This window comes from Lepidochelys kempii, chromosome 15 (assembly GCF_965140265.1).
Source record: "Lepidochelys kempii isolate rLepKem1 chromosome 15, rLepKem1.hap2, whole genome shotgun sequence".
NCBI classification, from domain to species: Eukaryota; Metazoa; Chordata; order Testudines; family Cheloniidae; genus Lepidochelys; species Lepidochelys kempii.
In genome coordinates, this window is record NC_133270.1 from 17,935,807 (window position 1) to 17,955,488 (window position 19,682).

At 41.4% G+C, this 19,682-nt stretch overlaps 1 protein-coding gene across 10 annotated transcripts in view; it reads right to left on the minus strand.

Annotated features, from left to right (window-relative positions):
- FBRSL1 (fibrosin like 1) overlaps positions 1-19,682 on the minus strand; it is a 757,721-nt gene that overhangs the window by 214,989 nt on the left and 523,050 nt on the right. For all 10 annotated transcript variants that reach the window (XM_073313637.1, XM_073313631.1, XM_073313632.1 and 7 more), the window contains one exon: positions 4,344-4,373. In XM_073313637.1, the coding sequence (XP_073169738.1) occupies positions 4,344-4,373 (30 nt within the window). The remainder of the gene's footprint in view (positions 1-4,343; positions 4,374-19,682) is intronic.

The following is a 19,682-nucleotide window of genomic DNA, read 5'->3' on the forward strand; positions in this document are numbered from 1 at the left end:
GGGGTGCATTAATTCCTGGCTTCATTAGTATACCTACCTGAAATCTCTGTGCTTTTAAAAACAGCAGAGTCATCATTTGGAAGCACTGTCACAATCTGCCATCAGACTGCACCTTATGCAACTATAAATATCACTCTTCAGTTCTGGTTCATCTTCTTTATAATTAACTGTGCTCAAACTTGATTACCCTATGCCACTGCCCTCTAGAGTACTGGATGTGACTGCATAAAAGTAAAAACTACGAAGGGTCTGCTTATAGCTACTAGTACAGGGAAGAAAAATTACAAATGTTGCTCTAACGTATGCATTTTTAAAATGTTGGGAGCTCTAACAACCTCTATATCTATGGGCTAAATAAATAAGGGATAAGTAGCAGGCAGTGGATAGGATATGGAACTGGGAGTCGGAAGACTTGAGTTTTATTCCCAGCTGATGCCACTGACTCTGTGTAATTGTGGACAATTTCTCCCCTCTCCCATTTCCCCACCCATAAAATGGGATTGCGGCTGCTGCTAACCCACCTTAGTGAAGTGATGTGAGATCTACAAATGAAAAATGCTATGTAAGTGCAAAGTATTTTATTAATAAATGCTGCCCTGCATTTAATTAGTGCTCAAAGGGTATGTGTGTATTATTATCTATAAAGATGGCACAGAGAGCTTCTTGCTGAGCAAGCAGCAAGATAGGATCTCTCTGTAGCACTTCAAAATGCTAAGAAAGGTGCAGGGTCCATACATCTTATCCCTTAGAGAGTGTGGTGTGTGGGCTAGAGCATATGTCTAGCCCTACAACTGGCTGCAAAGGGCAGGAAATGTTATTAGAGGGCACACTTTGCTAATGTTCTGAGGAGTAGAAATACTCCCCAGTGCAATCTCTCAGGCTACCATAAAGAATTCTTTGTTGAGGCCACTCAGGCCAGCGTTTTGATAGCTCCTTCTTGTATCAGCCAGGGCAGGATTAAGATCTATAACCAACAGTTGTCCCCTTATGTATAATATCAAATGTAAACAGAGCCTGATTCTCCAAGTGCTCCATGAATTTAGTCGGAATTCCACATGAAGGGCATTTGCACTATCAGGCCCATTGGAAAGACTGAAATCATAGAATCATAGAATCATAGAATATCAGGGTTGGAAGGGACCCCAGAAGGTCATCTAGTCCAACCCCCTGCTCAAAGCAGGACCAATTCCCAGTTAAATCATCCCAGCCAGGGCTTTGTCAAGCCTGACCTTAAAAACCTCTAAGGAAGGAGATTCTACCACCTCCCTAGGTAACGCATTCCAGTGTTTCACCACCCTCTTAGTGAAAAAGTTTTTCCTAATATCCAATCTAAACCTCCCCCACTGCAACTTGAGACCATTACTCCTCGTTCTGTCATCTGCTACCATTGAGAACAGTCTAGAGCCATCCTCTTTGGAACCCCCTTTCAGGTAGTTGAAAGCAGCTATCAAATCCCCCCTCATTCTTCTCTTCTGCAGGCTAAACAATCCCAGCTCCCTCAGCCTCTCCTCATAACTCATGTGTTCCAGTCCCCTAATCATTTTTGTTGCCCTTCGCTGGACTCTCTCCAATTTATCCACATCCTTCTTGAAGTGTGGGGCCCAAAACTGGACACAGTACTCCAGATGAGGCCTCACCAATGTCGAATAGAGGGGAACGATCACGTCCCTCGATCTGCTCGCTATGCCCCTACTTATACATCCCAAAATGCCATTGGCCTTCTTGGCAACAAGGGCACACTGCTGACTCATATCCAGCTTCTCGTCCACTGTCACCCCTAGGTCCTTTTCTGCAGAACTGCTGCCTAGCCATTCGGTCCCTAGTCTGTAGCTGTGCATTGGGTTCTTCCGTCCTAAGTGCAGGACCCTGCACTTATCCTTATTGAACCTCATCAGATTCCTTTTGGCCCAATCTTCCAATTGGTCTAGGTCCTTCTGTATCCTATCCCTCCCCTCCAGCGTATCTACCACTCCTCCCAGTTTAGTATCATCCGCAAATTTGCTGAGAGTGCAATCCACACCATCCTCCAGATCATTTATGAAGATATTGAATAAAACCGGCCCCAGGACCGACCCTTGGGGCACTCCACTTGATACCGGCTGCCAACTAGACATGGAGCCATTGATCACTACCCGTTGAGCCCGACAATTTAGCCAGCTTTCTACCCACCTTATAGCGCATTCATCCAGCCCATACTTCCTTAACTTGCTGACAAGAATACTATGGGAGACCGTGTCAAAAGCTTTGCTAAAGTCAAGAAACAATACATCCACTGCTTTCCCTTCATCCACAGAACCAGTAATCTCATCATAAAAGGCGATTAGATTAGTCAGGCATGACCTTCCCTTGGTGAATCCATGCTGGCTGTTCCTGATCACTTTCCTCTCATGCAAGTGCTTCAGGATTGATTCTTTGAGGACCTGCTCCATGATCCCTCCGCTTCAGCCATAATGGTGCTTATAGTTTGGTGCTGCATGCACATGTCTTTGCGGACACAAAAGGCAACCTTACTTAACGCCAGAGACCTACTTAATGAAACTGAGGTCTTGCCTCATGTCTTTACAGATCAGAGAAGAGATATAAAAAAAGACAATTGCTCTCTCTCCCTTTTTGGTACAGAAAGTACTTTGATTAGGCAGGATTTACTAAAAGGAGGGGGTAGTTGGAACATGTATGAGACTGGATGGTCCAATTACAGATATATATGAAATGCTATAATAATGGTATGGAATGCTAGAATGGTCTTTCATTTGCTGTAGAGGACAGTAAGTTACCAGCCAAACACAATGCCGCTTCCTCTAAAGGTAACCTCAGATCCCACATTCTGAAAGCTAATCAATGTTGTTCAGATTTCAATTTCTTCACTACAAGGTGAAGTCAAACCTAATCTAACAAACGTCAGTCTCAGATGTAATGCTGCTAGCTGGGTCTACCAGTGTAATTTAGATAATCATTAATAGCATAGCTGTATAATAAAACTACATGTCACTTACAACTTCATCTGAGGTTTGACTGGCAGATCTTTTAAACTGTTTTCTAAATGATTGCTTTTACTTTCTCTGCGCAGTGTAAGAAATGTTTTAACCCTATGGTACCCAAGCTTTGGGGGAGTAAATTCAACCTGTTTCTCTGCCAAAAATCACCCTCTGTTATTATTTATCCTTATGCGGCAGACAGCCATAGAAATATATGCTGCAAAAACAAAATGTCTACTAAAAATGTCCACTGTTTTTTTCATTCAAGAGCCATGATTAAAACATTCCTCTTTGTTTAAGACTTTTTGCCAAAATGTATCTGTTGTCTCATTCAGGGAAAATTAGATATTTGAGTGGACTTTTAAAAGAAGACAATGAAAAAATGAAGGACAGCATACATTTTCCTGGTTTTAAACCCATGCCAAAAAACAACCAACCCACCCTCATAAAACTTAGTTAGCATTAGCTTTCAATGCAGCATCTTGAATTCACTTCTTCCTATGGTTACAGGCAATTGTGCTGCCAAACAGGATAAGGAATTTCAGAACTCAGCCTTTACATTTGTAACGCTGATCCAGTGGAATCTGTGCATGTTGTTGGTTCTCATGCATGGATATAAGGGACTGGAAAAACAAAGGTTTGATGAAGATTTTACCTGAGACTAATATCTGCTAAAACGGATGGCTATGGGGACGCTGAAGACTTAAAAATGCTTGATGTTCAAAAGCATGTAGCAGCTGCTGCTTCCACTAGGGGTTGTCTGTTTTCACTGCAAAGGTGATGCTCAAGCACAAGAATGGAGGTCAATGGTATGAAACAAGAAGTCCCTATACATATACCAAAACATATTGCTATAACCTCCCACTGTCTAACATCCATATCAAACAAAAAGGTCAGAAAAAATCACTGCTGCGTGATAAAAATGCATGCAACATGACAAAATACTTCCTGACAGTTACCTATCCTCATAGACAGTGCAGTACCAGTTGTCCATCTTCTAAACCCATTATAAAACTGACATGTTCAAAGGTTATTATAAATAAAATATTGGCTCTTGAGGAGTTATCAGGGAAGTCTTTCTCCAAAACAAAAAGATAGTGCCAACACAGTGACTTGCATCCTACCAAACCCTAGCACATTAATCAAGAAGGGGTATTGTGTTAGCAACAGAAAGCTTGGCTGCATGTCTAAGCTTAGGGCAAAGGCTGAGACTATCATCTTGTGAAGCGGATACAAGTTACTGATATTTCTAAATTTGACATGAAGGCTAAAAGAAAATATTATGTTACTGTTAGATTCATTTTTATTTTTCTCATAGGGGAATTTTCAAGCTGGTGAAGCATATGGAAAAAGGGAATTCAGTCTTACCTTATCGTCAATATCACTCTCGCTGTCACACTGCAGATTAGAGAAAGAGAGAGAGAAAAGGCTTCATGAAATATCTGTATATAAATGAAACTCCTGCATCATCATCTACAATCTTTCAGGTGGCTGATTAATAGATATTTCAATGAACAGAGTGTACACTTTCATTGTATACATTTTACATTGCCAAAATAAATAAAATATGCAAACTAGCAGCAGATTTCTCTCTTTTTTTTTTAATAAAAATACAATGTGCTAGTAGTTGAATTAGATGTTCACACACAAAGTCGGCTTTAATCAAATGAGACAATCAGCTATGTGTTGCAACAACCACTGGATGTCACATGGATATTTCAATACAAATCTTGGCCTCTTTTCATCCAAAACTCTGAAAATGTATAGACACAGCTGTGGATGCCCCTAGCTTGATAAGCACTTTGTCATTTAATGAGGAAACTGTGAAGGTGGCAACAGTTTCTAAATCAGTTTAGTGGTACCCATAATGGTAACTGAAAATATTTAAAATAAATTATTTTGAATAGTTTAGCTTAAAATCAGATTGCAAACCCAAGTCGAAAAGTGTTTATTTAAAGAGTTTCAGAGCAAACTCTTTTATTGTTTCTGAAAAGGGAATATTTCATTTTCATTGCACAAGCGATGGCAAGATAACTAGAACTCTGAATCTTTAGGGGTGTATGGATTTCATTGGCCACAGGTCAGAAAGATTTACATTTGCAAGATAGAAATAAATCCACACAGAGTGGAAACGTCTAGTTGTTGTGGGGCTTCTGGATTCCACTGGAATTTTAGTTCACCGTGCGTGGATACTGCAGCGCACATTTGCAAACAGAGGTTAGGATGGGAATCCATGTTGTGAACTGCTTTATTGGGGCTCAACAAGCTGAGACCATGCACCACAAGTATGGAAACTGGACGTGAGAAATCTGCACATCTGTATTACCGAAGTAAGAAAAGGAAACCTTTTCTTAGGTCATCTAGTCCCCATCTTCTAATCTCGAGAGAAGGAGGATTGTTCCTTACTGTATAATAAGTTAGCTTAATTGGAATGTTGTGAAACATAATGCAGTTATGCTGTGACACCCTTGCCTTTCTGTGGTTTGCCTTAGAAATTACACAATCTCTCCTTTCTTTTGGCATATGAAGTGACCATCCCCAAGGACCCTACGACTCTGTATTCTTTGATACGTACAAAGCACACAATAAACCTGGCATTCGTCGGTCATGATTCTATAGTTAAGATTGTCACAGGTTTCCAATCTAAAGCTTATTCTCACCTAACTTTTTGCAGTAATAATATTCCCACCTAAAAATGTATGTGGATCATGGATGGGGGGGGGGCGGGGTGGTCAATAATTTTTTGGCTGTTATTTCAACAAACACTTTTCAGATGTTTCAAAAGTCTTTAAAAAGTGGCATGACCCGCCCCTTCTTCAAACTGTAACAGCCTCTTCTGATTTTCAGCCTCCTTTCACTGACAAATGCCACAGTTTGACATCAGCATGCGCATCCGAGCACTCGTGTCTCTCACAGTTCTGAAGAAACAAGAATTCAAAGCGAAGACGTTGGTAATCTTGGTTGCTACTGATTTGATCTCTCTTTAATGACGCTGCTGCAGCGAGACTTATCCATCTGTCAGCAGCAACGGGCAGTGGTTAGGTTAACCTGGGAACACCCTATAGGTAACTGGGTAGTCTCTAAGGTGCCACAAGGACTCCTTTTCTTTCTAGAGGTGATGTGCTGCTACAGGTAGAACAGCCTTAGCCAGCTGAATGCTTCAGCACCTGAACCTTCTGCGCAAATGTAGAAGAGCGGCGAGCCTATTTTAAAGTATAAAAATGTAAGCAATTCAATAGGAGATGGGGCTCCCGAGCTAAATAGGATCCCATGGCAACTTGGGTCTCCCCTCACAGCCCACCATAGGTTTAGGCAACTCTATTTTCACTTCTGAGCTCCGTTTCACTTTTTAAAGGAAAGAAAAGAAGGAAAGTCACAACACACAAACTTTGTTAAACTTTCAGGTGCCCTTAAGGTTCAGTCATTCAGTTAACTGCAAAGAGCTAAATACATTTGTTCCATGTGTTACACTGTGCACTCCATTTATAAGAATCACTGATATTAGAATCAACCACGTATAGTTATCAAAACCACTGGAACAAAATCATTCCTAAACTAACTAAAATAAGCCGCTTGAAAGAATCAACTGCTTATAAGAATCAAATCATCCACGACAAATGTAATTCTTATAAAAGGAGTGCACTTGTATAAAGTAGCAAATATTTAATAATGGGCTCTTCAATTTAGCAGAAAAAGTTACAACTTGGACTGGAAGTTAAAGCTAGACAAATTTAGACTGGAAATAAGTTGTACATTTTCAACAGTGAGAGTAATTAACCACTGAAACAATTTACCAATGGTCATAGTGGATTTTCTATCACTGAGCATTTTTAAATCAAATTGGATTTTCTCTAAAATATAAAAGGAGTACTTGTGGCACCTTAGAGACTAACCAATTTATTTGAGCATGAGCTTTCGTGAGCTACAGCTCACTTCATCGGATGCATGCTGTGGAAACTGCAGCAGACTTTATATACAGTCTTTATATATAGTCTGCTGCAGTTTCCACGGCATGCATCCGATGAAGTGAGCTGTAGCTCACGAAAGCTCATGCTCAAATAAATTGGTTAGTCTCTAAGGTGCCACAAGTCCTCCTTTTCTTTTTGCGAATACAGACTAACACGGCTGTTACTCTGAAACCTCTAAAATATATGCTCTAGAATTATGTTTTGGAAGTTCTATGGCCTGTGTTATACAGGAGGTCAGACTATATAATCCCTTCTGGCCTTGGAATCTATGAATCTATGGAAAATACTGCAAGAAAGAAGGATGTAAAATTCCTGTGATGCTGCGATAGCCATGCGTGCCTAAACTGAAATTCTGGAAAGAAACAATCCAAAAACTGCAGCAAACTCAGAGATATGCAACCCTGTTCCCTTCAAGAGCTGTGCTTACAGAACCAAATGTCACAAGGTAGGCTGCACTACATTTGTATTTTGCACATCTTCAAACATCAGCTTATCAAATCATTACCACTGTCAGGGCAATCTTCAGAAACCACTGGAAGCCAATGCCTAGTGGACAGCTCTTGTGCTACACATTAAGTACATGGTTAAATGTTTTGCTAGACTGAAACCTAAATTCTCAGTGACAGAACCTTCAAAGATGCTGTTGCCCCCTACTTTTCAGCATATTTAAAACTTCACTAAGGAATCATAGAATATCAGGATTGGAAGGGACCTCAGGAGGTCATCTAGTCCAACCCCCTGCTCAAAGCAGGACCAATCCCCAATTTTTGCCCCAAATCCCTAAATGGCCCCCTCAAGGATTGAACTCACAACCCTGGGTTTAGCAGGCCAATGCTCAAACCACTGAGCTATCCCTCCCCCCAACTTTATACAGATTGGTCCTTTCAAATAATTTCACACATGCCCTACTTTTCAACTTATGTTGCTAAGTTTCATGAAATAAACAAATAAATAGAAGGGGTTAGTGTCACTTCTGGAGACCGGGGGTTTCCACATCATGTTTGACGCTCAAAAGACAAAATCACTTTGTTAGAGACTCTCATCCTAGTCCCTAGCCCCAGTGGATGTTTGCTGACTTCAGAAAGACCCTCACAACAAAGCTGTGCTGTTTTCTGCTCTGGGGAGGCCCAGGCCTAAGACCGAAGGGGCACCGCACCTCGTAATTAAAGTGCATTGGCAGCACACGGTGTGTAGCCACCTGCCTGAACCTGAACTTGGCTCAACACAGTACTGACAAAGCATCAATCGAAAAGCTTAAGAGAAAAAGAAAAGGGATATAGAGTCAGAGCAGTAAGCTAATTATGGTCTCTATAAATACACTATTTAGGGAGACTGGATGATTTAGGGGATTGGGAGCTTTTCATCTCCAGCTGTGTGGTCGAAATCCAGCCTAAGTCAGTAGTGACCAAAAGCCAGTATCATCTAACAGCTGTTTGGAGCTCAATATGAAACAGATTACTTTAGTCCAGTTCCTATAGTGGAAGGGGTCCATGGCCCCAAACCACCATCCAGTTGATACTACTTCTTGTGGTCTCTCTGGCCTGGTCTACACTAGAAAATTAGGTCAGTTTAACTACATCGGTCAGGGGTGCAAAGAATCCATGTCCCTGAGCAAGGTAGTTAAGCCCACTTAAGTCCCTGCATAGACAGAGCTAGACTAATGGAAGAAACCTTCCATGGACCTAGCTACTGCCTCTCAGGGAAGTGGATTACCCACGCTGATGGAAGAACTCCTCCCATCGGTGCAGGTAGTGTCTACACTGAAGCACTACAGTGGTGCTGCTGCAGTGGCTCAACTGTGTTTTAGGTGTACACAAGCTACAGAATGAATGAACCAAAAAGACTTAATTATCTTTTCACACTTAAGGCGCTGTCTACACAACACTGTGGCTATCATTTTGACTGCTGTGTCATTTAGACTTGCACTGAGATGGGATTAGTAGATTAATCGGTTTCAAAGACAGAAGAGACTATTTTGACCATATAGTCTGACCTCCTGCATAACACAGGCCAGAGAATTTTACCTAATGCTTCCTGCATCTAGACCCATAACTCGTGGTTGAACTACGGCATATCTTTTAGAAAGACACCCAGTCTTGATTTAAAGACCCCAAGTGATAGATAAATGACTCAGTGGCTAAAGTGGTGGCTACAGCTGGAGGTTTCTACTCATATACGCTGAATCTACCCCTAGTGTGGATTAATTGGGGCAAGCGATGGAGGGAAATTTTTTTAGAAAATTTCCCTCTTTAAATAGGGCCCAAACAGTAACCAACTTGAAACAAATTTGAAGTAAATCTGAGAGGTAGTGGAGGGGGAGGTTGCACTGTTGATATCTTATGTTGTACTGGTTCTATAAGTGTGGGACTTTCCAGGCTGCCAACCGACCACCTTGTAACAGCTCTAAATGTAATTTAAAAATTATACATACAAACTAATCAAGTAATTTCCACTTCTTGTTTGAGAATTCTGTATCTCACAAGCATTAATAGAAATTCTTGCTGAGACTTATTCAAAAGAACCCAGTTGTACCACTTGATATAAATTCTAATTAACCAAGCCCAGAAAAGTATTATTTTATTTTAAAATAATTCTTGACAATTTCTTTAAAGTTGATATATTTTTGCCTATTAGTCATGCCAAGATATTTCATAGATTTGATACATAAATGTTAGCCTCTCTAAACATGGTAGTTTAGTTCAAATGTTTTTGAAAGCAGATTTTTTTAAAAAATAATTTTGGAATGTAAATATCCATTATTATCCAAATCTAATGTGATTTCTAGGAGGTTATAAGTATTAGTGGCTTTTGAAGATTCACGGTTGTCTCTCTATTTACAGCTGAGTAGTGTATAATGTGGAAAAAAATGAAAAAGGCACTGTAGAAAACTAAAAACAATCTTACCTGTGCTTTAAGGGAAAAAAGCTCTACGGGAAACTTGCTTGCTTAATATAGATCTGGTAGACCCACACAACCATAATGAGTATAAAAATCCATTACAGATGGCTTCCATTACTAAAAGGTGCAGAACTGCCTTATTTTGATACCTAATTTTGCTCTGTGTGATACACAACTTCGCCTGACATAGATAAGTGAAAGCTGTAAAAAGCAAGTGAACCATCAAAACTGCAATCTAAATTTTATAAACTGACATACAAATGAAACAAACATCTGATATCTGAGGATAAGATTTTCAATTCAGAATCTGAAAATACACCATAATTAATTGTTTAAAAACGAAAAGGAAAGCAAAGATTTTCATTTCATTTTAATTTACATTTTCCTTAGTTTAAACACCGAGGCTTCAATCCTGCAATTGAAAAAGCCAGCGAAGCACCACGTGGGTGAAGAGCAGTTTGCAAATTTGGCTCCATCCGCATGAATCCAAATGCAAGATGTTGCCTTTAAATGGACTATTTTGGACAGCAAGCAACAACTACTTCGTTTATCTTATGGACCAGATGAGAGAGGCTAGATTTCTTTTCCAATCTCTTCCAATCCTGCATAGATTTAACGTACATAAGCTTTACTCATCTGAGTAGATCCACTGACCTCACTGCAACTATTCAAGTCAGCAAATGTACACACGTTCTTAGTCTTTGCAGGAACTGGGCTCTAATATCTGTGATTCTACACAGAAACAAGCCCAGCGCGCTCTATGTATGTTAACCTTTGAATCAAACCTGCTAATAGAGCTAAAAGAATGCTACAGCGTGCAAGAAATAATTATAATTATCAGTGTATGATTTGGACTACTGATCAATATAGAATGACCTGGAAAATGGAGAGTGTAAAAACAAGCTCAAGCTCTGGAAAATGGAGGGTGTGCAACAAGCCCAAATAGATTTTCCTCCACCTCCCACCCATTCTCAAAGGAAATCAATGGCCAGCTCCAGTGAAAAGCCAAGCTACAATATTTATTAAGTGTATGGGGTTTTTCTTAAACAATTTAAAGAAACTTACATTCATATACACATAAAGAAACAGGAACTCTCAGGCTGCTGAATGTGCAAGAGTGACACAAAGAAAGAAGCAACTACAGCAAAAGCAATTCCGCCTGGGGAAATACATGAAAAACAAAACCAATGTCATCTCTTCCTGCCCCACCCTCCCAAAAAAGTAGATTTCAATAGATCAGTTTAGTTTCTGTGGTAACACACTTCAGTATCCTTATGCCCCCCTCCCCATGATAAAAGAAAGGCCTTGGGTCAAAAGAGAAAGACTGATGTTTTGTGTTGAGAGCAGGTTTAAATGAATAATTAAGTAATAGGAAAAACTTCAAGTTGACCCACAAGATTCTCAGGGACCTATGGAGAAAAGGCTGTTCTCGGATGATGGGAGGGGTTCCAGAGGTACTCTCAAAAGAACTAGCAAACTAAGATGGTGTAAATCACACAACCAGTCTCCACACAAACTTTGTCTAAGGAATGTCAACTGCAGAGGAATTAAAAAAAGAAAAGAAAAGCAGCTCTCCACAGTTTTACCTCCCACGCAGCTGTTGTCAATGGGACAAAAGCCCTTGTCAAAATACAAAGTTAAAGAAATGTAAAGAATGGCAACTGTTGACAGCTATGGGGGCTCATTGAAAGACAAAAGCTTCAATTACCTGGATATTCCTAGAGGCCTGTTAACACTCCTGGTCTATAAGCAAAACTGTAAACAGCCCATTGTACTATGTTCATACAGGCTTGTAAAAGGATTGTTTGCTGAATTTTGCCAATTGCCTCTTAATTCCACCAAGAATGTTTGCAAAGCAGACCCTAATTGCCCCAGAGTTTGTAAACAGTTTCCTCCAACACAAGGTTCCAGTCAGGGAAAGTTAACAAAAAAGAAAAACACAGTGGAACTGGCTCAATCTGCCACACAGAGGCCATATATGCTTCCCATCCTCCTGCCCTAAATGAGGTTGAAGTGAACTTTCTAGTAAGGTATGGAGCAGAGAGGCAAACAATTTCTTTTTGCGAATACAGACTAACACGGCTGCTACTCTGAAACCTGTCAAAATGGATTGCAGTTAGCACATTGAAGAGATTGCAAAACTAGCTGTTAAATCAACATGGAAAGAGGACTTGATCACAATCTCATCAACTGCTATGGTGCAAGATCAGATTCAGGATGAGGCAGAGGTTGCTTTGGAGGGTAAAAGTGGTGGTTTTCTACCTTCCACACATGTAATCCCAGAATTCCCTATGCACTATTATCTGCCCCCACTATCTTGCCTCATGTCTGAGCAATCAGAGACAAGACTACTCTAGAAAGTGCAGGCTCACAGCCCTCGTCTTCTGTGGCTGTTGTGCGAGTGTTTGTGATTTCAGGCAGGGATATGCCGTCCCCTATGCTTCCTGCCTCACAGTTCAAGACCTGGAGTTAGGGTTGGCTGGGGCTATGAGCCCAGCAAGAGGTGAATATGGTGGCTCCTGTGATGGGAGAGGGCATAAAAGGACAAGGTGGGCTGGGTTCTTGCAAGATTTCCAGCCTCAACAGGACTTCCAGGGAATACTGGGAGTCTCGCAGGACTTGGCATGAGATTTGGAGCTCTAAAGGGAGCCCTGTACTCAGAGCCACTTCCTGTTTCCAAGTGGAGACAGCCAAACTGATGCTGGCAGCTCCTTGTGGCAGGTGCCCAGTGCACAAATCTACTGATTTAGGCTTAAAAAAAGGGTAACACAGTAGGAATCCCGAGAGCATCTTCTTATGAGATGGGGGAAACATGTCTAGCTCCCTGGGACAAATGTGAAACAGGGGCCGGGACATTATCCCAGGGTTGCAGGGTGACTGACGGCAGTGCTAGCGGGGTGGGGGTCAAGGTCCCCTCTCGCCTCAACCTTCGTAAAGGGGAGGATTGTTAGCAGACAGGTAGAGGCACCCAGAGAACCTCCTAGCATGGTGACTGGCTTCCACTGTGGTGGGAGCAGCCAAAGAATTGGCAAAAGCTTAATGGGGTGCAAGTGACTGGTCTGAACTGCCCCCTGACGGGACCCTTGGATGTAATTTGACTAATAAAGTTGCGGTCTGGTTAAAAACCATACCATATGTGTCCTTGCCTTCTTCCATGCGGTGAGCACACCAAAGTTGGATATGTCAGTGATTTAAAGACGGACAAGGAGTTACTTCAGTGGTGAAACACTCCAGTTTAATATTTGGCCCGTGGTTTAAAGACTTCAAGGTGCAGAGAATCCTCCAGCAAGTGACCTGTGCCCTACGCTGCAGAGGAAGGCGAAAAACCCCTAGGGCCTCTGCCAATCTGCCCTGGAGGAAAATTCCTTCCCGACCTGAAATATGGCGATCAGCTAAACCCTGAGCATATGGGCAAGACTCACCAGCCAGACACCCAGGAAAGAGAGGGAAACATTATCCGTAGGACGATGTGTGGATGCGTCTCTGCCTTAAAACAAATAGAGCACAGTCCTGATACTCCTGATTTGCACAGCACAAGTAGTACAGTAGTAATTTTTTCTACACCCACTTGTACATAGCTCACACACCCACTCATACAGTACCAAAAGATGGTCACAATATTTTGTGGTTATTATTTCCAACCATATATTATCATCTCATTTCCCTTGAATGGCCAGCTTGCTGGAAACATCAGGCTCAAAACCTTGCATTGTTTAAAAGCAAAATAAAATACTACATATTTTTAGGTTTCAGAGTAGCAGCCGTGTTAGTCTGTATCTGCAAAGAAAAGGAGTACTTGTGGCACCTTAGAGACGAACAAATTTATTTGAGCATAAGCTTTCATGAGCTACAGCTCACTTCATCGGATGCATTCAGTGGAAAATACAGTGGGAAGATTTATATACATAGAGAACATGAAACAATGGGTGTTACCATACACACTGTAATGATGAAGTGAGCTGTAGCTCACGAAAGCTCATGCTCAAATAAATTTGTTCGTCTCTAAGGTGCTACAAGTACTCCTTTTCTTTTTCCATATTTTTAAAGACTCCTCCCCCCTTGTTCCCTTCTTCTCACCCCCCAAATTAATTCTCCAGAGCTGCAGGGAGGTGTTTATGGCAATGGTTGTGAATGTGTGTGTAGGGGTGTTGTTTCCTATTAAGTCTGGCATCGGATTCAAGTCTGCAGGGACTTGCTTAAGATGATAGGAAGAGGAAGTTTTATCATGAGCCAAGCTGACAGAAAAGCCTGCTAATGGGACTTGAGGCATACACCCGAAAGAAAGTGCCAAAACATTAAGCTACCGCCAAGTGTCAGAGGGCCACTGATTTATTGCAGCAATTTTGCCACTGTGTCCTTCTTTATAAAGTCCCATAAGCCCTTCCTGCTGGCAAGAAAGCATGAGCTGCTGCAGCTAGGGGGGAAGTTTAGATCCACAGCACATAGACGGCCAAGAGAAAAGAGCGGGGGTGGAAAGAAGAAGGAAATCAAATGTTGACTTGAACTTGCCCCAGGCAGGAATGAGTCCTCTTAGGTCCACTGGCTCCTTGACAGTTTGATGAAATGAGTCAGGATCGCCCTATGGCTAGACCAGCTTAGGCTTCTGAGTACTAGGGTAGAGCTGTAAGAAACAGATTGAGCCTCAGGGCAGCAATTTTTTCCCCCTTCTCTCCTCCGCATTTGGCTAGGGGAAAGGGAGTTTATGAGCACTATGAATGTATATGCGGAGCCTTTGTCTATGTGCATGTAGGGGGGAAGTGGTGGTGGGGGAGGAGAACAGCACAAGTGTATTAGTAGTGGCAGCCCTGGATAGCTGATAGCCCTGAGCACTATAACTAATTTTGAGGGGCAATGATGCATCATATGGTCTGTCTGCTGTTTGGTCTGAGGGGGCCCCTGTTGTGAAGCAGCAATCAAGAGGACATTTTGTTAAGTGACCAACAGCTGTCATTTGCAAGCTGAGAGGAGAGAAGGAGGGGGGTGGGTGAACGTTGTACCTTGGAGGCAGAGCACATTAATCCACCAATCTGCCTCAGATTTAACTCTAAAAATGCTCAGCACCTCCTCCACTCTATTACCCATCCTGAAAGATGCATTCCTCTCATGAGGTGTGACTCCGTCAGACAGTGCAAGCTTCCTTACCTCTCTGGGTCAAGGAACCAATGCTAAAATACTGTTTAATATTCCCTTTTAATTTCAAAAATCAAGTTGATCTGCTGCATCTTAGGGTCAATCCCTCATGGACTTTTTTTTTTCCCCCTTTCCTTTTCCTTAGCATTCATAAATTAATCAAGGAAGACCCTGACACTTAGTCATTTCACGCTGTACAACATAAAAGACAGTCCCCTGATGATCCATGCTAGGATCTATTAAAAGGGCGGGGGGGGGGGGAAGAGAGCTAAGAAAGAGGGGAGAAGAGGAGGGGGAAAGGGAAAAAAACCTCAACCTTTTTGATTTTTTAAGATAAAAGCTGGAGGACTTTGTTAAAAATTCTAGCCTACATCAAAATACCTTAAATAATTCAAAGAACATGTTAAAGGGAAGAAACTGAATGTTGCTCTGATGTTCAATTGCTGCAACGCAGAATATTATTACCCAAAACACCACAGCCTGTTAAGGGAGAGAGCAGCCTTGAGCATTTCAGTTCTTTAGAAAAATGTCAGAACTTGTAAAAATCATAATTTCCAGCAACTTATTATTATTATTATTACTTTTTTGCATGATGTAAACTCAGTGAGACTGAAATGTAGGTTTCTGACAAGCTGTTAACAAGACAACTTTAGATATCTGTCTGGAGCTCTCAGGGAGATGGCTGCCATTTCATTGCTTCGAAGAAGTTCATGACATGACAAGCAAAAATCAGGGAACAGAGACCTAAAAACCACGGTGTAATTTTCATTTGCTTCTGTCGTGAAAGAATTCAGGCAGAAATATTAGAAGGCTGCACAACTAAAAAAGCCAGCAACTGGAAAATCATTGCTTGGGTTTGACAAGCACATCTTTTTCTACTGAAAATGGATTTTTTTCCTCTCTTACGTGAAATAATTTTGTTAAAAAAAGGATTAACTCCAAATTATTTCATAAGATCCTCAAGGATTCTAAGAGCTGCCGGTTCTTCATACTCTGTCTAAAAATGATTAGTTTAATATGAAACTTCTTCTACCTTTAGGGAAATATAAAATCTGGTGCCACCTTTTCTTATGGCACACTGCAAGCTTCTGCTCTACTCTAGAGTAACCCGATGGACACTGCTGTAATATAAGGGCGTTTAATAAAAACAAATTCATATAAACAAAGAATATGAGCACCCAATGTCGTCCAAAGAGTACTGCTCACACCTCACTCAAAAGAATCCTTCTTGAAGGCTAAACAAGCTAGAATCACAAAATAAAAGACTGAATTACAGAAGGTCTGGGGTTTCATCAGACATCTGGCCTCAGGCCTTAGTATACCAGTCAACAGGCCCTCCATGACTCTTTGGAGGGACTAAATGGTCTCTCTTCCAGAATCTATCCGTGCTGCAGCATGATTAGACACAAGTGAGAAACCTACACGGTAGAATCTGTGATCATGAAAGGAAGACCAAAGGTGAGAATCTGGCTCAAAATCTCTTTCTATGTAAAACTGATAATCTGAAAGCGTTTTCTTATCCATAACTGTCAGCACACCAGGCGATGCATCTTACTTATGTTTTGTGTTTCTTAATCCAACTTGCGAGGTACTGGTAACATACTCTTTCAGCCAAAGATGTGAATCTAGCTCTGGCATCCAAAATTGAAAAAAGAAAAGGAGGACTTGTGGCACCTTAGAGACTAACCAATTTATTAGAGCATAAGCTTTCGTGAGCTACAGCTCACTTCTTCAGATGCATATCGTGGAAACTGCAGCAGGCTTTATATATACACAGAGAATATGAAACAATACCTATTCCCACCCCACTGTCCTGCTGGTAATAGCTTATCTAAAGTGATTTCCAGCACAAATCCAGGTTTTCTCACCCTCCACCCCCCCACACAAATTCACTCTCCTGCTGGTGATAGCCCATCCAAAGTGATAACTCTTTACACAATGTGCATGACAATTAAGCTGGGCTATTTCCTGCATAAATCCAGGTTCTCACATCCCCCCCACCCCCATACACACACAAACTCACTCTCCTGCTGGTAATAGCTCATCCAAACTGACCACTCTTCAAGTTAAAATCCAAGTTAAACCAGAACATCTGGGGGGGGGGGTAGGAAAAAACAAGAGGAAACAGGCTACCTTGCATAATGACTTAGCCACTCCAAGTCTCTATTTAAGCCTAAATTAATAGTATCCAATTTGCAAATGAATTCCAATTCAGCAGTTTCTCGCTGGAGTCTGGATTTGAAGTTTTTTTGTTTTAAGATAGCGACCTTCATGTCTGTGATCGCGTGACCAGAGAGATTGAAGTGTTCTCCGACTGGTTTATGAATGTTATAATTCTTGACATCTGATTTGTGTCCATTTATTCTTTTACGTAGAGACTGTCCAGTTTGACCAATGTACATGGCAGAGGGGCATTGCTGGCACATGATGGCATATATCACATTGGTGGATGTGCAGGTGAACGAGCCTCTGATAGTGTGGCTGATGTTATTAGGCCATCACCATCACAGGGCCTAATAACATCAGCCACACTATCAGAGGCTCGTTCACCTGCACATCCACCAATGTGATATATGCCATCATGTGCCAGCAATGCCCCTCTGCTATGTACATTGGTCAAACTGGACAGTCTCTACGTAAAAGAATAAATGGACACAAATCAGATGTCAAGAATTATAACATTCATAAACCAGTCGGAGAACACTTCAATCTCTCTGGTCACGCGATCACAGACATGAAGGTCGCTATCTTAAAACAAAAAAACTTCAAATCCAGACTCCAGCGAGAAACTGCTGAATTGGAATTCATTTGCAAATTGGATACTATTAATTTAGGCTTAAATAGAGACTTGGAGTGGCTAAGTCATTATGCAAGGTAGCCTGTTTCCTCTTGTTTTTTCCTACCCCCCCCCCCAGATGTTCTGGTTTAACTTGGATTTTAACTTGAAGAGTGGTCAGTTTGGATGAGCTATTACCAGCAGGAGAGTGAGTTTGTGTGTGTATGGGGGTGGGGGGGATGTGAGAACCTGGATTTATGCAGGAAATAGCCCAGCTTAATTGTCATGCACATTGTGTAAAGAGTTATCACTTTGGATGGGCTATCACCAGCAGGAGAGTGAATTTGTGTGGGGGGGTGGAGGGTGAGAAAACCTGGATTTGTGCTGGAAATCACTTTAGATAAGCTATTACCAGCAGGACAGTGGGGTGGGAATAGGTATTGTTTCATATTCTCTGTGTATATATAAAGCCTGCTGCAGTTTCCACGATATGCATCTTAAGAAGTGAGCTGTAGCTCACGAAAGCTTATGCTCTAATAAATTGGTTAGTCTCTAAGGTGCCACAAGTCCTCCTTTTCTTTTTGCGAATACAGACTAACACGGCTGTTACTCTGAAACCTGTCAAAATTGAAAAGTTAGTCTTAGTTCAATTCTTAACAACGTTATAAGTATGGACCTCATAGCATAAGTGCTGAGGTCCATTCACTGACAATTTGACAAATTTTCCCCTCCATTACAGTGCTTTGACATTATAGTGATAGATGCTTTAGGGAACCCTAAGACAGACAAAAAGAAAAGGAGTACTTGTGGCACCTTAGAGACTAACAGATTTATTTGAGCATAAGCTTTTGTGAGCTACAGCTCACTTCATCGGACGCATTCACTGGAAAATACTAAGATAGACAGACACACATTTTCAACTCCATGGTTAATTACAGCCTGCACTGGCATGGAGATAGAGTGGATGATCCAGTAGATCATTTCTCTCTCTACCATCTATGATTCTACGACTGATATAGATGGGGTACCTACCTTTGGTTTAACTAAGGGCCAGAATTTGGCCCAGTATTTACACATACCAGGCAAATAATGAACTGAAGTTTTTTCATCCCTTCCTCTTTCAATTCTTTTCTACACTGCTCAATGGTGCAAATCTAAGGCTGCTTTTGGATAATTGAAAGGACAGCGCACACAAAGTTGAATGGCTGACACTGCATTTCATCAATTTACAACACGGGGGGAACTCTGACAAGAAAAGAAGTCTGGTTTGTCCCTCTTCAGAGGCAATGACAAGTTCTTTTCATTCCGCACTTACTATGGCATTGTGTGACCTGTCAGTCATTTTCTTTTCATTAGGCAGACGCTTTGGGAGACATCACAGTGTCAGTGCTCTACATGGGCTTTCACTGAGAAGCTAGAGAAAGATTCATTACTTCTTTTTTATTCTGTAGTTTTAAAATGTGACTAACCTCACCTGCTTCTAACAGGTGGCTCATCCTACCCCTCCTTCCAATCAGACCGCTTGTTTGGGCTTTCCTAGCCTCTTGGTTCTGCCCAACTTAGCTTTATGAGATTGTGGCTCCCCAATATCCTCACACTCCAAGATGGCTCCTTAGAGGAGAAAGAGAGAGAGTAAAATGGAGAGAGAATTTTCAATTACTCTGCCAGCCCTGTCATCCCATCCTCGCAGCTGGCATATTCTGTGTATAATATTCAACAGTGACCTTGCTTATAGCCTAGATGTTAACATGAAGTAACTCTAGTCCTTGTCCTAGTCCCAGGAAGTGGAGTCAGGCAAACAGCAAATATTAACTCAAAAAGCAAACTATTTGCAATGGTGAAGGGTGAAGACAATTGTGGTTTGACTACATAAGCCTTACTAAATTTAAAGAGGGAGGTTGGGTTATTTGGATTTGACCAAAAGTCATGATGTCA